We start from the raw sequence: 20,908 nt of genomic DNA on the forward strand, positions 1-20,908 counted from the left end.
CTGAGGAACCAAAGAAAAGCAGTATTTTCTGTTTTTCTATTAAACATTTTTGGCTTTTCAAGTCTTCACATCAGCTCCAGAGCTGGTGTTAATTTTTGAATGTTAAAATGTGCAAATTGAGCACACATTTATTTTTTACATAAGGAGGGGTACTAGCTAATAGCCTCATAAGAACATAAGAAAATGCCATACTGGGTCAGACCAAGGGTCCATCAAGCCCAGCATCCTGTTTCCAAAAGTGGCCAATCCAGGCCACTTTTACCTGGCAAGTACCCAAAAACTAAGTCTATTCCATGTAACCATTGCTAATGGCAGTGCCTATTCTCTAAGTGAACTTAATAGCAGGTAATGGACTTCTCCTCCAAGAACTTATCCAATCCTTTTTTAAACACAGCTATACTAACTGCACGAAACACATTCTCTGGCAACAAATTCCAGAGTTTAATTGTGCGTTAAGTAAAAAAGAACTTTCTCCGATTAGTTTTAAATGTGCCCCATGCTAACTTCATGGAGTGTCCCCTAGTCTTTCTACTATCCGAAAGAGTAAATAACCGATTCACATCTACCCATTCTAGACCTCTCATGATTTTAAACACCTCTATCATATCCCCCCTCAGTCGTCTCTTCTCCAAGCTGAAAAGTCCTAACCTCTTTAGTCTTTCCTCATAGGGGAGTTGTTCCATTCCCCTTATCATTTTGGTAGCCCTGCTCTGTACCTTCTCCATCGCAATTATATCTTTTTTGAGATGCGGCGACCAGAATTGTACACAGTATTCAAGGTGCGGTCTCACCATGGAGCGATACAGAGGCATTATGACATTTTCCGTTTTATTCATCATTCCTTTTCTAATAATTCCCAACATTCTGTTTGCTTTTTTGACTGCCGCAGCACACTGAACCGACGATTTCAATGTGTTATCCACTATGACACCTAGATCTCTTTCTTGGGTTGTAGCACCTAATATGGAACCCAACATCGTGTAATTATAGCATGGCTTATTTTTCCCTATATGCATCACCTTGCACTTATCCACATTAAATTTCATCTGCCATTTGGATGCCCAATTTTCCAGTCTCACAAGGTCTGCCTGCAATTTATCACAATCTGCTTGTGATTTAACTACTCTGAACAATTTTGTGTCATCTGCAAATTTGATTATCTCACTCGTCGTATTTCTTTCCAGATCATTTATAAATATATTGAAAAGTAAGGGTCCCAATACAGATCCCTGAGGCACTCCACTGTCCACTCCCTTCCACTGAGAAAATTGCCCATTTAATCCTACTCTCTGTTTCCTGTCTTTTAGCCAGTTTGCAATCCACGAAAGGACATCGCCACCTATCTCATGACTTTTTACTTTTCCTAGAAGCCTCTCATGAGGAACTTTGTCAAACGCCTTCTGAAAATCCAAGTATACTATATCTACCGGTTCACCTTTATCCACATGTTTATTAACTCCTTCAAAAAAGTGAAGCAGATTTGTGAGGCAAGACTTGCCCTGGGTAAAGCCATGCTGACTTTGTTCCATTAAACCATGTCTTTCTATATGTTCTGTGATTTTGATGTTTAGAACACTTTCCACTATTTTTCCTGGCACTGAAGTCAGGCTAACCGGTCTGTAGTTTCCCGGATCGCCCCTGGAGCCCTTTTTAAATATTGGGGTTACATTTGCTATCCTCCAGTCTTCAGGTACAATGGATGATTTTAATGATAAGTTACAAATTTTTACTAATAGGTCTGAAATTTCATTTTTTAGTTCCTTCAGAACTCTGGGGTGTATACCATCCGGTCCAGGTGATTTACTACTCTTCAGTTTGTCAATCAGGCCTACCACATCTTCTAGGTTCACCGTGATTTGATTCAGTCCATCTGAATCATTACCCATGAAAACCTTCTCCATTACGGGTACCTCCCCAACATCCTCTTCAGTAAACACTGAAGCAAAAAAATCATTTAATCTTTCCGCGATGGCCTTATCTTCTCTAAGTGCCCCTTTAACCCCTCGATCATCTACATGGCATTTACATATGATGAGCGTTATTAACTGTGCGCTGGTTTGGATGCGCATTTTGGATGTGCTAATCCTCTTATTGAATAAGGGGTTATGGATGCGTGTCCGAAACGCACTTCCAACTATGGGTTAACCTGTGCGCTAGTCTGCGCGCACGGTATTGCATTGGCCTGTTAGTATCCTTGGATGTACCTCATCCGGCTCCATGGCCTTATCCACTTTCCGTTTTCCTAGTTCTTCCCATACATTCTATTCTGAAAATGGGGGTTACATCTACGCCACTCACATTCACTCTTGTCAACGGTTCTTCTCCATGTTCTTATTTAGTAAACACTGAACTGAGATATTGGTTTAATATTTCTTCATCTTTCTCTCTGAATTGCTCCTTGTCTCCTTTCAATCTTATAGTGCCACCTTTTGTTTTCTTCTTTTCTGTGATACATCTGAAAAATGTTTTATCACCTCACTTTACCTCTTTGGCAGTCCTTTTTTCTGCTTGATTTTTTGCTTTTCTGATTACTTTCCTTGTCTTCTTCAACTTCATCAGATGCTTTCATATGTTCCATTTTTTGGGATCCTTTGTATATCTTGAACGTTAATCTTTATTTTTTTCAGCCACCTTCTTTGAGAACCAGTTTTCCAATTACTTTTGTTTACTTTTCATACATTAATTTGTTGCCCTTTTTAATAACTCTTTCTAGGTTGGCCCACTGTTCCACTTGACCCATCTTTTCCCAGTCTTTTTAGCAGCTCCTCAAAGTATGTCTCCATTTTACCAAAGTCTGTATTTTTGAAGTCCAAAACTTGAATCTTCATATGATTTCTCTCCCTCTTGGCTGCTATATCGAACCATTCTGTCTGATGATCACTAGTGTTCAGGTGAGTACCTACCTGTATATTAGAGACATCAGCCCCATTTGTGAGCTCTAGGTCAAATATCACTTCCCCTCCCTCTCTTCCTCATAGGATCCAACACCATTTATTTTAGCAGAGCCTCTCGAAGGACATCCACCATCTCTCTACTTCTTGCAGATTCTGCAGTTGGGGTCCTGCAATCCATATTGTGTAGAATAAATTCTCCAATTGTTGTGGTGCAATACTTTCCCCTTCTTTCGCACCTTTTAGATGTTATCTACCAGATCCCAGTCCAGCTCTTCTATTTGAATCGGATACCTGAATATCACTCCAGTGAAAATGAAAGCACCATATTCTTGTTTTAGGATAGCCCATAGCGCTTCTTCCATACCCCACTCCCCATGCATTTCAGTTGCTCATTGTTTTCTACATAAAAAGCTACTCTTCCCCTCTGTCCATCTTTAACAGGTTATAGCCCAGTATGGCTGTATCCTAATCATGAGTCTCGCTGAACCATGTCTTTGTAATAGCAACCATACCCAAATTCACCTCTGTCATTAGGATGTGGATGTCAGTTCAGTGTGCTGCTGCAGTCAAAAAAGCAAACAGAATGTTGGGAATTATTAGAAAGGGAATAGTGAATAAACGGAAAATGTCATAATGCCTCTGTATCGCTCCATGGTGAGACCGCACCTTGAATACTGTGTACAATTCTGGTCGCCGCATCTCAAAAAAGATATAATTGTGATGGAGAAGGTACAGGAAGGGCGACCAAAATGATAAGGGGAACGGAACAGCTCCCCTATGAGGAAAGACTAAAGAGGTTAGAACTTTTTAGCTTGGAGAAGAGATGGCTGAGGGGGGGATATGATAGAGGTGTTTAAAATCATGAAAGGTCTAGAACGGGTAGATGTGAATCGGTTATTTACTCTTTCAGATAATAGAAAGACTAGGGGGCACTCCAGGAAGTTAGCATGTGGCACATTGAAAACTAATTGGAGAAAGTTATTTTTCACTCAACGCACAATTAAACTCTGGAATTTGTTGCCAGAGGATGTGGTTAGTGCAGTTAGTATAGCTGTGTTTAAAAAAGGATTGGATAAGTTCTTGGAGGAGAAGTCTATTACCAACTATTAATTAAGTTGACTTAGGAAATAGCCACTTCTATTACTAGCAACAGTAACATGGGATAGACTTAGTTTTTGGGTACTTGCCAGGTTCTTATGGCCTGGATTGGCCACTGTTGGAAACAGGATTCTGGGCTTGATGGACACTTGGTCTGACCCAGTATGGCATGTTCTTATGTTCTTAAGCATTTGTAGTGATAGCTTTCCCACTTTTCTGCGTTAGCATGCTGCTATTCATAGTCACCTTTTCTGATCATTGGCTTAAGTGTGGAAAATTGAGCAGCTTGATTTTATTTTCTCTTTTTTCCTGTATTGCTTGGAGAGGGGGTGGCATTCCAATATCACTGGCTACCTTCTTCCACCCATTTCTCTAGTTTAAATGCCTGATAGTATATGACCTGATTTCTTTGCTTAGGATTCTCTTTTCTTCCTCTGAAAATGTAGGCCATATTTCCTGAATAGCCTTTTACTACTCCATAAATGACTCCAGCCTCCAATGTATCCATTACCACTTTCTTTATACCATGTTTTGAGCCATGTGTAGAAATGATCTATATGGCTTAGCCTTTCCTTTCCCTTACTAGATAATACTTCAGAAAAGGAAGTAGTCTTTGCCATGTGTCTAATCTTCTTTCCTAGATTTTGGAAATCTTTCTGTCTTATTTGGATACTGTTTCTAGTCGAGGTCATTAATCTCCAGATGAATAATAACATTGACTAAAGTCCTTGTTTTCTTCTATGATTGCATTGACTTCCTGGGTTGCATTTCTACCAGTTGGAGATCCTGGAAGGCATGTACTTATTGTGTTCCCTTCAGAATGAGTGCCTAAATTAGTTCCTTTGATGATCACATCTCTCAACTTTATGTTATTTAATAGTGTTAAAGGGTTTCTAGGTGCACTGGTGTCCTCTTCCCTTTCAGACATCACTTCATTTTCTATTGCTGGAGCATCTTTGTTTTCCAGTGCTTAAACTCCATTTTGTGTTTTGTTTTGTTTTTTTTCAAAATACTTTTTTATTAACAGGGAAAATGGAATACAGGAATGTCAAACCCGCAACCTGGGCCACAGGATACTCTGCTGAACTATTACAACCGTAGTAAGAAAACAAGAAACAGGTCTCACATTACCACCAAGCCCTGAGTTTTCTATTTACCACCAAAACCCCCTCCCCCTCGCGCGCCCCCCCCCCCCCCCCCAGCACCCCACAAGCACACCGCAGGCAACCATCATTCACACCCTAGCCCCTCACCCTCTCCCTCCTCCTTGGAGGACCAGTGCAGCGTGTAGCCATTAAGGCGCAGTCCATCTTTGAAGAGCCTTAGGGAAGTCATTTGAAGCAAGTAGCCCAGCAGGTACAGTAGACTTTGTCCGGTTGTCTCTTGCCAGCCAAAAAATCCAATCTCTCCAATTGTGCTATGGAAGCCATCCTACCAAACCAGGTGTCAACCAAGGGAATTGCCAACGGCTCCGTCCAGAAGGCCAGTATAGTTTGGCAAGCCATCATTATGGCCACGTGCTCAAATTTAGCTTTCAAGCGACTACCCGGCAAAAGTCTGGGCGAGACACTAGTTAGCAACATTCGGCCATCGGCTGTAAGGGAAGCACCAGTACAGGCCCCCACCACTACCAGAACCGCCCACCAAAAGGACTGGAGTAATGAACAGTCAATAAGTCGGTGAAGCAGTGTTCCATCTGCGCTACCACATTTAATACAGGAGGGTGAGGAAGCCAGCCGCATTTTAAACCAGCAAACATCGTCGTAGTAAAGGCAGTGCAAAATTTTAAATTGTACTTCCCGGAGGCCAAGATCAGGTAGTAGTTGGTGGAAGTCCTTAAAACAAGCCATCATCTGCCTCCCTGTAACAGGAGAAGCCAACATTGTAGACCACTGTGTAGCCAGGTGGGCCACAGGATCCATGGTATAGAGCCTCTGTCCCAACGTCTTCCAACCCGTAATTGTATTTTTCAGGTAGGCTGTATCAAAAATGGCATTTGCGAACTTTACCTCAGCCTTCAGTGCAGTAGGCTTCCAAGCGAAGGAATGCAAGTAATGGCGAGCTTGGAGAAAGGCGTAGAATTGTTTAGGTGGCAATTGAAAAGTTCTTGCCAATGTAGCAAAGTCCAGCAATATTTGAGACTCAGGATCATACAGGTGAAAAGCAAACACCACCCCCTTCTCTGCCGAAGAGTGAAACACCAGACTACTGTCTCGGCCTGGCAGAAATTCTGTGTTCTTCATAAAAGGGATTAGCAGGGACCGAACACTTGTCAAGCTATTAAGCTTTTGCTGCCATCACCAGGCTCTTACACAGGGGTAGAGCAACACTCTATGGTAGCTCGCATGGCGGCACTGTTCCAAGCACAGTTGAATAAGATTTAGAGGGGAGCCAGGAGTTGACATTCGGTCCAGCATCCCCACATCACAATAGTGATAAGACCCCGTAAGCCATTCTCCTACAAACCGGAGTTGGCAGGCTACATTATAAAGCCGGAAATCTGGCATATTAAGCCCCCCACGTTCCAGAGAGTGCTCCATTGCTGTATAGGCAAGTCGCGCACGTTTCCCCCGCCATAAAAATTGTTGTATACTAGAGTGCAAGCGCCGAATATACCTCACCGTCAACCAACAGGGGACCATATGCAGGAGATAGAGAAGCCTGGGCACCAGCACCATCTTAACCAATGCACACCTTCCAAGAAGTGAAAGCGGCAGTGGCATCCATAACCTCAGTTGCCCCTGTAGCCTGGCAATGCAGGGAGAAATATTCAAAGTATATAGCTGCTTCAAATCCCGGGGAATCCAGACCCATAAGTATTTGATTTTGCCTGGGGCCCACCGAAAGAGAAAGGGCCCACCCCACGTGTCTGGAAGATGGGCATTTAAGGCCAGGGCCTCCGATTTGGCGTAGTTAATTTTAAGGCCCGCAACCAAGTGAAAGTAATCAAACAGGGTAATTATTGTGGGCATGCTAGCGCGTGGCCGTCCAACAAATAGTAAAATGTCATCGGCGAATAGCGCCATTTTTAGGGAATGGCCATCCTCATGAATTATATTTGGAAGGATTGTAGCTAGTCTGGCAGCTAAGACGGAGGCAAGGATTTTAATATCTACATTTAGTAATGATATGGGGCGATATGACCCTACCTCCAGAGGATCCTTACCAGGTTTAGGGAGAACAACTATAACATATTGATTGGAGGCTGCTGGCAGGGTATTAGTGCATAACAGGTTCCCATAATAGGACTGCAGGGGGGTTAAAATGCCAAAGTGCAGAATTTTATAAAACTCCGATCTGAACCCATCCTGTCCAGCCGCTTTACCCAGCTTCAGTGTCTGAATTACTGCATACATTTCCTGGGTAGAGATGGGGCGATTCACCTTAGTCAGCTGGTCTGGGGTGAGGCCGGGGCCATGGGAGCCCGCTAAGCAGCCTATCTGCCGTCTCCCCATTCCTAAGCTTTGTATCATGCAGAGAATTGTAATACTCTAGGAAACGGGCTGCAATCGCGTCTGGTACTGTCTGGTGTGTCCCATGCCTATCCCGAATGCCCACCACGGACGCCCGATGACCCCGAGGCCTGACCAGGTCAGATATAAGCCTACTAGCCCGGTTACCATATTTATAGCGTTGGTATTGATAGTATCTAAGGGACTTCGAGGCACACTGGTGTAAGAGACTATTAAGCGCTTCCCGAACCTAGTCTACGTGGGCTTTAGCATCGGCCGAGAGGTCCCTCATATGTGTACTCTGTGCGGCATTAAGAACCACAGTAAGTCTTAGGATTTCTGCGTTACATTGCCGGTTTCTCTTGGCTACGTAGGCGATCACAGCCCCCCTCATGACCGCTTTCCCCGTGTCCCATACTGTCGTAGGGGAAACCTCTGAAGTGACATTGTGATCAACATATTCCCTCCAGCAGGCCTGCAAATCATTATGGAACTCCTTATCCAAATATAGGTCCGGCCGTATGCGCCATGAGAATGGGGGGCGGGCCCCCAGACCCCACTGAAGGATCATCATGACAGGGATGTGGTCGGACAGGGAAATGGTCCCAATTTTAGCATCTTTAACCTTAGGGAAGCACTGATCCGAGACCAACAAATAGTCTAGCCTAGAGTACGTACGATGGGGATGTGAAAAAAAGGTAAAATCCCAGTCCTGTGGATGAAGTATCTGCCAGGCATCGTTCAAGTGTAATTCTTGACACAACAGGTTAATTCCCTCTGTACTATCAGCCCTAGAGGGAAGTTTAGGTGGGGTGATATCCAGGCGCTTATCCGCGACTATATTAAAGTCGCCACCCAGCACCAAACATCTGAAAAGTCAGTCAGGACATTTATCAGGGAGACAAAAAACCCATGGGAGTACATATTAGGGGCATAAACATTGCAAAAAACGATCTTTTGTTGGTACAGGGTGCCTGCCACTATAACATACCTGCCTTCCTCATCCCGATAGGTAAGCTGAAACTGTAAATTTTTATGAACGAGGATGGCAACCCACCGTTGACGCCGGTTATAGGAGGAATAGTAACATTGGCCCACCCAATCTCTCTGGAGCTTAGCGTGTTCCCCGTCCCCTAAATGTGTTTCCTGTAGGAACGCCACTTGTGTTTTCATACGCTTAAACAAAGCCTTTAATTTGGTCCTCTTGATTGGAGAGTAGATGCCATCCACGTTCATTGTAACAATCTTAACCTGCGCCATGATATGCAAGGAATACTAGAAATGCTAACTGAAGCCTACTAAGGCCCCACATTACATATTTCACAGTACCCCCAAGGCCTCCCAGACTAGGCCCTGAGGGAAAAAACATAGACAACATCCTACGCTGCACCTGAGCATCTGGACTCCAACCCAAGGTGGCCCTCCCTCTCCCCCTTTCCCCCCCACTAACATACACACCCCCAAACACACCAACCAGCCACACACACCATATCCCCATCAGTAACACCCCCCCCCCCCCGCTCCAAGAGGCTCAGGGTGACCCCTATCCCAACCAGTATTGACCGGGGTACCCCTCCTCTGGCCCCGCTCCCCAGTCTGCCCTGCTGCATGGTCCAGCGTCTTAGGCCCACTTTTCACCCGTGGTTCAATAGAACAAGTCAAACAAGTCCCAAAACAGCGTCATTAGCCCAGCATCAGATATTAAAGACGCTGACAGGGTCAAATACAAAAAGAAAAAGAGAAATATTCTCCCACCGACAGTGGCCTCCAGGCCAACTCAGAAAAACTTATAAAGATTCGTGGGTGTAGAAACCATCGAAGAAAAACAGTCCAGCCATCTCTTAGCAGCATCGCCTCTCCTCTCAACAGAGCGCTACCACCAGATTGAGATATGGCTATGGCCGCTCGAGCCCACACATGTGCGGGGCGGGTCACTCTGGTCAACATGAGGCTGGAACACTCCCCGCTTTGAACCGTCGAATGCAGGAATTGAAAGAAAACCAGTAGGAATAGAAACATGGATCCACGTCTCAGAAGCTTGCCGCCCTTCACTCCGCATCTGTCCGAGGAAGGGGCGCCAGAAACCCATCTGCCGCCTCCTTTGAGGAGAAGAAGAGAGTCTTGTTGTCATGCTGAACCTGTAGTTTCGCTGGATATAACAAGGCAAAACGGATGCCCCGCTTATGGAGCGCTGTGCAAGCAGGGACCATCGTTTTCCGCTGCGCCGCGATGCTGGCTGAAAAGTCGTTGAAGAGCAGTAGCAATTGGCTTTTATATGTCACCTCCCCTTTCTGTCGGTATGCCCGCAGCAATTGCGTTTTGTGGTCCCAATTAAGAATCCGAGCCATCACCGGTCTCTGCCGTCCCGAGCCATCGTGAACGGGACCCACTCGGGGCACCCGCTCGCATTGGAGACGCTCACCAATCAGAGTTAGACCGACCTGCTGCAGGAGCCACTGCTCTACCAGTTCCTTCAATTCGCCATCCTTCACCTCCTCTGGAAGGCCAATAATTTTTAAGTTGTTTCGCCGGCCCCTATCCTCCCGTTCTTCAATCTTGGCCAGTAACTCGCGTTGCCGGCCCTGGAAGTCCGCCACGTGGCATTCGGAGGTCACCAAGCGGTCCTCCATGTCAGATATGAGACCCTCAGCGGTGTCCAATCGTTTGGCATGGCCCTCAACCGCGGATTTGATGTCTTCCATCGCAGTCTGTAATTTGTAGAGGTGACCATCCAGCGCCTCCATTACCCGCTGGGAGATTTTTTGTAGGGCCTCTTCTGTGATGGAGGCCATAACAGGTTCCCCAGCCGGGGCTGCCGCGGTCATTTTGGCTGCGTGTGGGCGATGAGGTCGCGCTCCGATTTGCAGCAAGCGCCTATCCTTCTCATCACCCGCACGATTTCTCTCCGCGGTGAGGTGCAGCGGCACCTCTGGCAGACGGCTCCAGGAAGGGGCTGGAAAAATGAGCAGTGGAAACGGTGAAACTTTTTAGATGTCATTGCCGGAAGTCCCTAAACTCCATTTTGTAAGGGTGTCATTGGAGAGAGTGAGTGTCTCTTTTTTACAGGCCTTGTTCTACCAGAGCCCACTTTAATCCATTTCTTCCTGGATTTCTGACCCCTCCGCAGGAGTGGAGGTGAATATCCTGAATGCTACCCACTTGGGGAAATTGGAAGTCTTATGTGTCACAGGTCTTATTCTACCAGAGCCCATTGTAAACCATTTATTCCAAGGTTTCACTATCCTCTGTGGGAGTTGCGGGAGGTATATTGGATGCTGCAGTGTAGGAGAGGTTTTTGAAACCTAAACAGTTCCTCTTTCAGATGAATCAGCTCGTTTTTCATACCCGACAGCTGAAGGCAAACAGGACTACCCTTAAGCCTCCAAATGGTATGGAACAATAAGCACCACAGTTGTTACACTAGGATCTCTCAGTCAGTGTAGATCAATAACCAGAAACAGGGCCTCTGCAAAGTACCAATAAACATTTGCTAAAGATAAATTGCTTCAGCAAAAAATATTTGTTCTATTTATTTAATTAAAACATATTTATATTCTGCCTAAATTGGCACATGCTAAGCGGATTACAAGAGCATAGTTAGACATTCTACAATAAAAACATAATAACATAATTCCATTTTAACAAAAAGAACTGTTGTTTTATTGATATAGTCTTTTGTTTCACATATTCAGGAGGTTAAAAGGAGAACCTGTTGGGTTAGTGTGATGGGAAGCTAATGCCTTTGTCTTTTCTGCAACACTGACATTTTTCTACCTTATCAAATTGTAAGGAATAAATTCTTCCCGTGCTGTTTTCTGCTGAATAATTAGAATAAATTGGAAGGCAGAGCTCAGCCCTTTGCTTGTGAGAACTGCACTGACACTCATGTGGGTAAAGTAATGAAGGGGCTTGTTATTTTGGCACTCCTGGTTAACCTGAGACAAATAGCAGTCTGAACTTTCCAAAACAGTTAGCTTTTTTAGATTTGTAGAATAGATATTTAGGCTCTTTGTGTAATAAATAAATGAGAGAAATCAGAAAGCCTCCATTTTATTCTGCATTTGACTGCTCACAATATTTTGCCTAGATTGTTTTTTTGTTTTTTTATTAATTGAAACTGTAAAGCACTTTGGGATGAATCTCCTAACAGGATCTTAGGGAAATACGGCTGTTGTTATTTCTAAAGTGTTCGATTATAGCGACAGACTATAGCAGCAGTCTTGATCCCTGGATTTATAGTAAACTCAGCAATAGCAGCAGCAGGTTTTCTCATATATAGTGCTAAAGATCGTTACAATTCTGCTTCTTTCTAAATATTTCAGTGAAGCAATATCTTAGTTACAGTGAAAGCTCCCTCTTTATTAGGGTGAAGATTTGCTGAGCAGTGCGAGTTCTTTATAACCTAGTTTCCCACAGGGAACCTGCCCTTACAGCAACATCCTCATCTTCCTCTGTCTTTCTCCCCTTCCCCCTTTTTAAGCGGCTGACACAGGCCAGGCTAGTTCAGTTCGGTAGAGATCTCAGGGAAGTCGGAACATGCTGTGATGCATGTGATGAAGTCTGCTATCCTGAATGGTTCATTTTATTTTTGAGTAGGGCTGTGCCTTAGTATAGACTATTGGAGCAATTTTCAAACCTCTCCACATTGAGACGGAATCTGTGGGTCCTTTTTCCCTTTGAAACTTGTGCTGCATAGTGATATTTGCATCTGCCTTCAGTGCAGGAAAATAATGCACTTTCAGGCCAATACAGTAAAGTTCGCAGGAGAGCGGGCGAGCACCCGCTCTCCCGGCGCACGCACAGGCCAGTGTCCTGTGCGCGCGATTCAGTAAACTAAAATATTTAAACTAGGGCCGGCGGTAAAAAGACACTAGCGCGTCCCTAGCGCCTCTTTTTGGACAGGAGCGGCCCCTGTCAGCGGGTTTGACAGCTGACGCTTAATTTTGCCGGCGTCTGTTCTCGAGCCCGCTGACAGCCACGGGTTCGGAAACCGGACACCGGCAAAATTGAGTGTCCGGTTTTCAAGCCGCGGGCTGATTCAAATTTTTTTTTTTTTTACTTTTTTTTAACTTTCGGGACCTCCAACTTAATATTGCCATGATATTAAATCGGAGGGTGCACAGAAAAGCAGTTTTTACAGTACAGTTCTGGAGCGCACTGTACTGTATCGGCCTGATAGAGTTGAAAATGCCATCTCCATGTGTTCCTTTCCTCCCCTGAACTAAACATGCCCTAGGGAAAGCCTCTCCCTCATGGGGAGAAAAGTATGGGCAGTATGCAAGGATGGCAATTTTCAGAGGGGCAACCAATGCAAATAGCTTTTTAATTGTTATCTGTAGGCACAGCGTAATGAATAATGAATCCTTTCCCTAAAGAGCTTATAACCTAAACTGAAACCCACGCACCGGAGTATCCTGAACGGCATGGCAGATGCACCCCTAGAAGGCAAAGGAGAGAAGGGGGGGGGGGAGTGTCAGTGTCCATATGGTAATTTGTACGTGCATCTATCCAAAGTGGACAAATTGCTACTGGGCAGACTGGATGGGCCATTTTGGTCTTTATCTGCCATCATTTGCTATGTTCTTATGTTAAATGCCAGGAGGATAACATGATTCGCCCAAGGTTACGGCTCATGGCAGCAGTAGGACTTGGACTTAGGCCTTGGCCCATTATTTGAAGCACTAAGATCACTTTGTCCCTGTTGCATGCAGTCTCGTCTGTTTCCTGGTGAACAGAATTCACAGCTGTGTTGTAACTGAGACACTGTAAGCTGTGTTAATGGCCCACGTGGACTCTTTTAGTCTTAGCAGCATGCCTATAATGTTCTTTTCTCATGTGTTTGAAACTGATCTCCCTGGTACAATGATTTTTTTTTAAATTGCAGATTTCAAGTCTGTTAAAAGTGGTGGGTAGTCTCCATGAAAACTGAGTTTGCAGGTGGCTGCTTACCACTTCTGAGTACATGAGACAGGAGACTGCCTATATCATGAAAATCAGGAGTTGGCTAGAAATGTTTCTAGATAGTTGTCCATCACTGACAGTGAACAATTGCCTTGCTTAGAACACATGCACATTAGTTGTGAAAGCTATTTTTCAAACTATGTTTTAGGGGAGGGAAGTGGACATGGTAAGGAGCTAAAGATGAAACATGTAGAAGTGGGAATGGGTAAACTGCGGTAATGTGGTATCTTGCAAGATGAAGCCAGTTCTGGAGAGGTGAGCAGAGGTAAAATTTGTTTTGTTTTTCATTTGGTTTACTATATTTTCTGTTCTTTTTTGTTTTCAGTTTCATTTCTATGTTTTATTGCACACTAAAATGCAGAAACAAAGCATTTATTTTTTTCTTTTTTGGTACTTCTGATGGGAAATGACAGAAAATGAAATAACAAAAGTTGTGATTTCTTTGTATAAAAAGTCAGCATATTCCTGTTCTGTAGAAAATACAAATTTGAGATGGCTTGCACCTGTGCTGGATGCCCAGGAATTAATGGCCCAGACATTAAATCATAAGTGATGGTTTCACTCTGTATTTAGATTTTAATTGTTGAACATCCATGGAATATTACTTTGCTTTCAGTTATGTATTGCTGCTGCATTATGCAATTTTTAAAAATCTTTGTAATTGCAGGCTGCCAGTGTAATGGGCACAGCACATGCATCAATGGTAATGTGTGTGAGCAATGCAAGAACCTGACGACAGGAAGACAATGTGAGGCGTGCATGCCGGGGTATCACGGGAACCCCACCAATGGAGGAGAATGTGAGGGTAAGTGCTGCAGCAGGAGCAGATCTGATATTTTCCCTCATGCCCCCTCCCCCTCGGGAGTGCAGTGTGCTGGGCATCTGGTGCAGTTCCTCTCAGAACATCATATATAAAAAGTTTTGTACTCATTGGAAACAGAAGACATCGGTAGACAGGCACTGCTAAGCCTACCCAATCTGTCTATTTTTTCCTGCCTTTTGCAGCATCACAGAGCTTGCTTGACATCTGGCGTTACCCTTGCTTTCTGGCTGCTGAGGATTCTTTGTGCCTCAAAGCTTCTGAATTCTGTTGTGGTTTTTGACCTCACCACTTCTACATGGAGGAAATTCCATACATTCCCTACTCTTTTTTTTTTTTTTTTTTAACATAAAATGACCAGGAACTCATACAGTACATCCATGGTTGCTCCATACAGGAAGTACTAATTAGAGATGTACAGTACAAGTATAAAATTGGTCTTTTTTGGGGATAACTGTTGATAGATTATTAATCAGGCTCCTCTACCTGTTATCCTTGTAAAGTTATTCTTTCAGATCTAATTCTCTTCAGCAAGTCACCAGTGTTTCATCCATAGATTTTCTGCATCTAGGCCAAGTACTGTAACAGTCTTCTTAGGCTGAGGGTTGCATTAGCTCCTTTCAAAGGTACCTTCAGTGCCACTTTGTAGTGGGCTAACATTGACTGCAGTCTTCCATCTTCCTCAGCTTGGGAGGGCTGCCTCTGTTTGATGCTGATAATCCTACAGTGGAAAGGTCTCCATATGCTGGTACAGGGATGAACTATGGTATCCAATGGCTGTTTCTGCAATTGTTACTTCTCAGTTTCAAAGCTTATCATATATATATATCTTGCTTTCGATTAGAAACTGAGAAGCAGTGGCTGAGTCCCAGGTGCTACTTCCAGGTGTGCTGCCTGAAGCTCTAGGCTAATTAAGTGCTTGACAGATGGGGTGCTGCCAGTTTCAATACTCTGCTTCAGTGAACCCAGGAGCAAAATAGGGGAGGCCTTCATTTATCAATGGCAGGAAAGAGGATGCTAAGTGAAAATTTCAGATCACATGTTATCTGGCATTTAAACTAAAGAGCAGGGGTGACAGGAGGTGGCCAGAGAACTTGGCATGTCACCCCCAAGCAAAACAGGAAGAGGGAAGAGAAAGGAACAAAATCAATCAGGTCAAAAATGCATTAAAGTTGACTAGGAAGAGTAGCAGGAAAGCTATGACTACAAATGCTTGTAGTCTGGATAACAAAATCCCAGATCTGCAGGCCCTAATGGTGGAGGCGGACATGGACATTGTTGTGGTTATGGAGACATGGTTCACCATAAGAACATAAGAACATGCCATACTGGGACAGACCAAGAGTCCATCAAGCCCAGCATCCGGTTTCCAAAAGTGGCCAATCCAGGCCATAAGAACCTGGCAAGTACCCAAAAACTAAGGGGTAGATTTTCAAAGGGGTACGCGCGTAAGATACGCGCGTACCCCCCCGAGAACCTACCCCAAACCCCCCCTGCGCGCACCGAGCCTATTTTGCATAGGCTCGGGGCTTGCAAAAAGGGGCGGTCAGGGGCGTGGCCAGGGGGCGCAATTAGGGATTGGGGGCATGTCCGGGGGGCGTGTGGGCAGTCCGGGGGCATGGCCGAGTGCCCCGACACAGTGGCCTGTGTCAAGGCCTGCCGCGCCGGTGCGCGTAAGTTACTACTGCCTGGAGGCAGTAGTAACTTCTCCGATAAAGGTAGTGGGGGGGTCTAGATAGGGCCGGGGGGGTGGGATAGGGAAGGGAAGGTGCGGGGGGGGGGGGGGGTAGAAAAAAGTTCCCTCCGAGGCCGCTCCGATTTCAGAGCGGCCTCGGAGGGAACGGGCAGCGCGCACAGGGCTCGGCGCATGCAAGTTGCACAAATGTGCACCCCTTTGTGCGCGCCGACCCCGGATTTTATGATACGTGCGGCTACGCGCGTATCGTATAAAATTCAGCGTACTTTTGTTCACGACTGGTGCGCGAACAAAAGTACGCGCACGCGTATGTTTTTAAAATCTACCTCTAAGTCTATTCCATGTTACCGTTGCTAGTAATAGAAGTGGTTATTATCTAAGTCACCTTAATTAATAGCAGGTAATGGACTTCTCCAAAAACTTATCTAATTCTTTTTTAAACACAGCTACAATAACTGCACTAACCACATCCTCTGGCAACAAATTCCAGAGTTTAATTGTGCGTTGAGTGAAAAAGAACTGTCTCCGATTAGTTTTAAATGTGCGACATGCTAACTTCATGGAGTGCCCCCTAGTCCTTCTATTATCCGAAAGAGTAAAAAACCGATTCATATCTACCCGTTCTAGACCTCTCATAATTTTAAACACATCTATCATATCCCCCCTCAGCCGTCTCTTCTCCAAGCTGAAAAGTCCTAACCTCTTTAGTCTTTCCTCATAGGGGAGTTGTTCCATTCCCTTTATCATTTTGGTTGCCCTTCTCTGTACCTTCTCCATTGCAAAACATCTCCATCGCAAAAAATCCTTCCCCCAAAACCCTTAACAGTCCCTCCTCAGTCACTCCCCCTGTACTTTATAATGTCATAATGTTTGAATTGCCTTGTACCTGTTCTCAAAGTTTCTCAAGTTCGCCAGTTATTTTTTACCTACGCTTTCCTCTCTTTCCTATTGGTGCGATTGTATCCCCTCCCCTCGCCCCTGTTTTTTTGTAATTTCCGCTCTTTAGTTCAATGTAAACCGATATGATGTCTGCTCTAATATCGGTATAGAAGACTCCTTAAATAAATAAATAAATAAATAAATAAATATATATCTTTTTTGAGATGCGGCGACCAGAATTGTACACAGTATTCAAGGTGCGGTCTCACCATGGAACGATACAGAGGCATTATGACATTTTCCGTTTTATTCACCATTCCTTTTCTAATAATTCCCAACATTCTGTTTGCTTTTTTGACTGCCGCAGCACACTGAACCGACGATTTCAATGTGTTATCCACTATGACGCCTAGATCTCTTTCTTGGGTAGTAGCACCTAATATGGAACCTAACATTGTGTAACTATAGCATGGGTTATTTTTCCCTATAAACATCACCTTGCACTTGTCCACATTAAATTTCATCTGCCATTTTGATGCCCAATTTTCCAGCCTCACAAGGTCTTCCTGCAATTTATCACAATCTGCTTGTGATTTAACTACTCTGAACAATTTTGTATCATCTGCAAATTTGATTACCTCACTTGTCATATTTCTTTCCAGATCATTTATAAATATATTGAAAAGTAAGGGTCCCAATACAGATCCCTGAGGCACTTCACTGCCCACATCCTTCCACTGAGAAAATTGTCCATTTAATCCTACTCTCTGTTTCCTGTCTTTTAGCCAGTTTGTAATCCACGAAAGGACATCGCCACCTATCCCATGACTTTTTATTTTTCCTAGAAGCCTCTCATGAGGAACTTTGTCAAATGCCTTCTGAAAATCCAAGTACACTACATCTACAGGTTCACCTTTATCCACATGTTTATTAACTCCTTCAAAAAGGTGAAGCAGATTTGTGACGTAAGACTTGCCTTGGGTAAAGCCATGCTGACTTTGTTCCATTAAACCATGTCTTTCTTTATGTTCTATGATTTTGATGTTTAGAATACTTTCTACTATTTTTCCTGGCACTGAAGTTAGGCTAACCGGCCTGTAGTTTCCCGGATCGCCCCTGGAGCCCTTTTTAAATATGGGGGTTACATTAGCTATCCTCCAGTCTTCAGGTACAATGGATGATTTTAATGACAGGTTACAAATTTTACTAATAGGTCTGAAATTTCATTTTTTAGTTCCTTCAGAACTCTGGGGTGTATACCATCCGGTCCAGGTGATTTACTACTCTTCAGTTTGTCAATCAGGTCTACCACATCTTCTGGGTTCACCGTGATTTGGTTCAGTCCATCTGAATCATTACCCATGAAAACCTTCTCCAGTACGGGTACCACCCTAACATCCTCTTCAGTAAACACCAAAGAAAAGAAATCGTTTAATCTTTCCGCGACGGCATTATCTTCTTTAAGTGCCCCTTTAACCCCTCGATCATCTAACTGACTCCCTCACAGGCTTTCTGCTTCGGATATATTTTTAAAAGTTTTTACTGTGAGTTTTTGCCTCTACGGCCAATTTCTTTTCAAATTCTCTCTTAGCCTGTCTTATCAATGTCTTACATTTAACTTGCCAATGTTTATGCATTATCCTATTTTCTTCTGTTGGATCCTTCTTCCAATTTTTGAATGAAGATCTTTTGGCTAAAATAGCTTCTTTCACCTCCCCTTTTAATCATGCCTGTAATAGTTTTGCCTTCTTTCCACCTTTCTTAATGTGTGGAATACATCTGGTCTGTGTTTCTAGGATGGTCTTTTTTAACAATGACCTCGCCTCTTGCATAATTTTTACTTTTGTAGCTGCTCCTTTGTTTTTTTTCTTATTTTATCAAAGTTTCCCTTTGAAAGTTTAGCACAAGAGCCATCGATTTGCTTATTGTCCCCCTTCCAGTCATTAAATCAAATTTGATCATATTATGATCACTATTGCCAAGCGGCCCCACCACTGTTACCTCTCTCACCAAATCCTGTTCTCCACTGAGAATTAGATCTAAAATTGCTCCCTCTCTGATCGGTTCCTGAACCAACTGCTCCATAAAGCTGTCATTTATTCCATCTAGGAACTTTATCTCAGTCAATATTGCGGTAATTGAAGTCTCCCATTAATACCGCACTACCAATTTGGTTAGCTTCCCTAATTTCTCTTAGCATTTCACTGTCAATCTCACCATCTTGACCAGGTGGATGGTAGTATACTCCTATCACTATAGTCTTCCCTGACACATAAGGGATTTCTACCCATAAAGATTCAATTGTGCATTTAGTCTTGTGCAGGATGTTTATCCTGTTGGACTCTATGCCATCCTGGACATAAAGCACCACACCACCTCCCGGGTGCTCCTCTCTGTCATTGCGATATAATTTGTACCCCGGAATAGCACTGTCCCATTGGTTGTCCTCCTTCCACCTTGTCTCTGAGATACCAATTAAGTCTATGTCATCATTCACTGCTATACATTCTAATTCTCCCATCTTACTACTTAGACTTCTGGCATTAGCCTACAAACATTTCAAAGTTTGTTTTTTGTTTGTATTTTCATTCTGCTTTTTGTTTGTATTTTTATTCTGCTTTTTAGTTTCAAACGGTTTTTATTATTATTAGCGCCATAGTCAAACATATAACCAAGACAGTGTTCAGGGGAGGTGGTACACTTGCCTCCACACTGACCTTTTAAGAACGTCTGGTCTACAGCACACAAACATCAACAATACCCCAACCCCCAACCCCCCCCCCCCTTATTCTGCTTTTTAATTGATAGGGATAAGTTAGAATTTTTTAGCTCAGGTGAGTTTTTAGTTACAGGCACTTGGACTACTTTTCTTATTATTGGAAGTTCACTGTCAGGATGCCCTAATTCTAATGCATCGTTAGTATCCTTTGAAGATACCTCTCTCCGAACCATGCACTGCTGAGTGACTGTCTGCTTTCCCCTTTGTTCTAGTTTAAAAGCTGCTCTATCTCCTTTTTAAAGGTTAGCGCCAGCAGTCTGGTTTCTCCCTGGTTAAGGTGGAGGCCATCCCTTTGTAAGAGACTCCCCCCCTTCCCCAAAAGGTTCCTCAGTTCCTAACAAAACTAAATCCCTCTTCCTTGCACCATCATCTCATCCACCGATTCTCAATACCTCTTTATGTAAAAAACAATGTCCAAGCAACTGAAGTGCAATGGACATGGGGTAGAGAAGACACTTTGTGGACTGTCCTAAAAAAAGAAGATGATACTTCCATTTTTACTGGTGTGATCTACAGGCCACCAATTCAAACAGAAGAATTGGACAGAGAACTCATAGAAGACATCCAGTAGGTGAGAGAGAAGAGCAAAATGTTGCTCGTTGGAGATTTTAATATGCTGGATGTAGATTGGAGTATCCCTTCTGTGAAATCTACGAGAAGTAGAGAGATAATGGATGCCCTTCAAGGGGCTCTACCCAAACAAATGGTAATGGAACCCATAAGAAGAGGTTGTGATTTTTGATCTAGTGCTTACTAGTAGTGATAATGCCTCTAATGTTCAGATAGGAGCTGACCTGAGCGCCAGTGATCATCAGACGGTATGGTTTGATTTTGCAAAGAAGACACACGAAGACCTGAGTTTTGAATTTCAAAAATACAGACTTTGTCGAAATGGGGACCTATGTGGAGGAAGAACTGGAAGATGGAGAAAATGGGTGAGGTGGAACAACAGAGGGCCTAGTTAAAAGAAGCTATTTTCTATATGTTAGAAAATTAAACAAGAGTAAGAGGAATAAGAAACCGATCTGGTTCTCTAAGGAAGTGACTGAAAAAATAAAGGCAAAAGAACAGCATTCAAGAAGTATAAAGGATCACAAAAAAGGAATACGGAGAAGAATATTTGTTAAAACTGAGGGAAACAAAGAATTAAGGAAAGCAAAAGGTCAAGCAGAAGAAAGGATGACCAAAATGGTAAAGCGAGGAGACAAAAGATTGTTTAGATATATTAGTGAAAGAAGGGAAGTCAGAAATGGTATAGTGAAATTGAAAGGTAACAAGGAGAAATGGATGGAGAGTAACGAAGAAATGGCAGAAATATTAAATAAATTC

General features: G+C 43.6%; 1 protein-coding gene across 3 annotated transcripts in view; it reads left to right on the forward strand.

Annotated features, from left to right (window-relative positions):
* Positions 1-20,908, forward strand: part of ATRNL1 (attractin like 1) — a 2,205,421-nt gene that overhangs the window by 858,268 nt on the left and 1,326,245 nt on the right. For all 3 annotated transcript variants that reach the window (XM_029610472.1, XM_029610473.1, XM_029610474.1), the window contains exon 19: positions 14,073-14,210. In XM_029610472.1, coding sequence (XP_029466332.1) covers positions 14,073-14,210 — 138 coding nt within the window. The remainder of the gene's footprint in view (positions 1-14,072; positions 14,211-20,908) is intronic.

The sequence above is a fragment of the Rhinatrema bivittatum genome, chromosome 7, assembly GCF_901001135.1.
Source record: "Rhinatrema bivittatum chromosome 7, aRhiBiv1.1, whole genome shotgun sequence".
NCBI classification, from domain to species: domain Eukaryota; kingdom Metazoa; phylum Chordata; class Amphibia; order Gymnophiona; family Rhinatrematidae; genus Rhinatrema; species Rhinatrema bivittatum.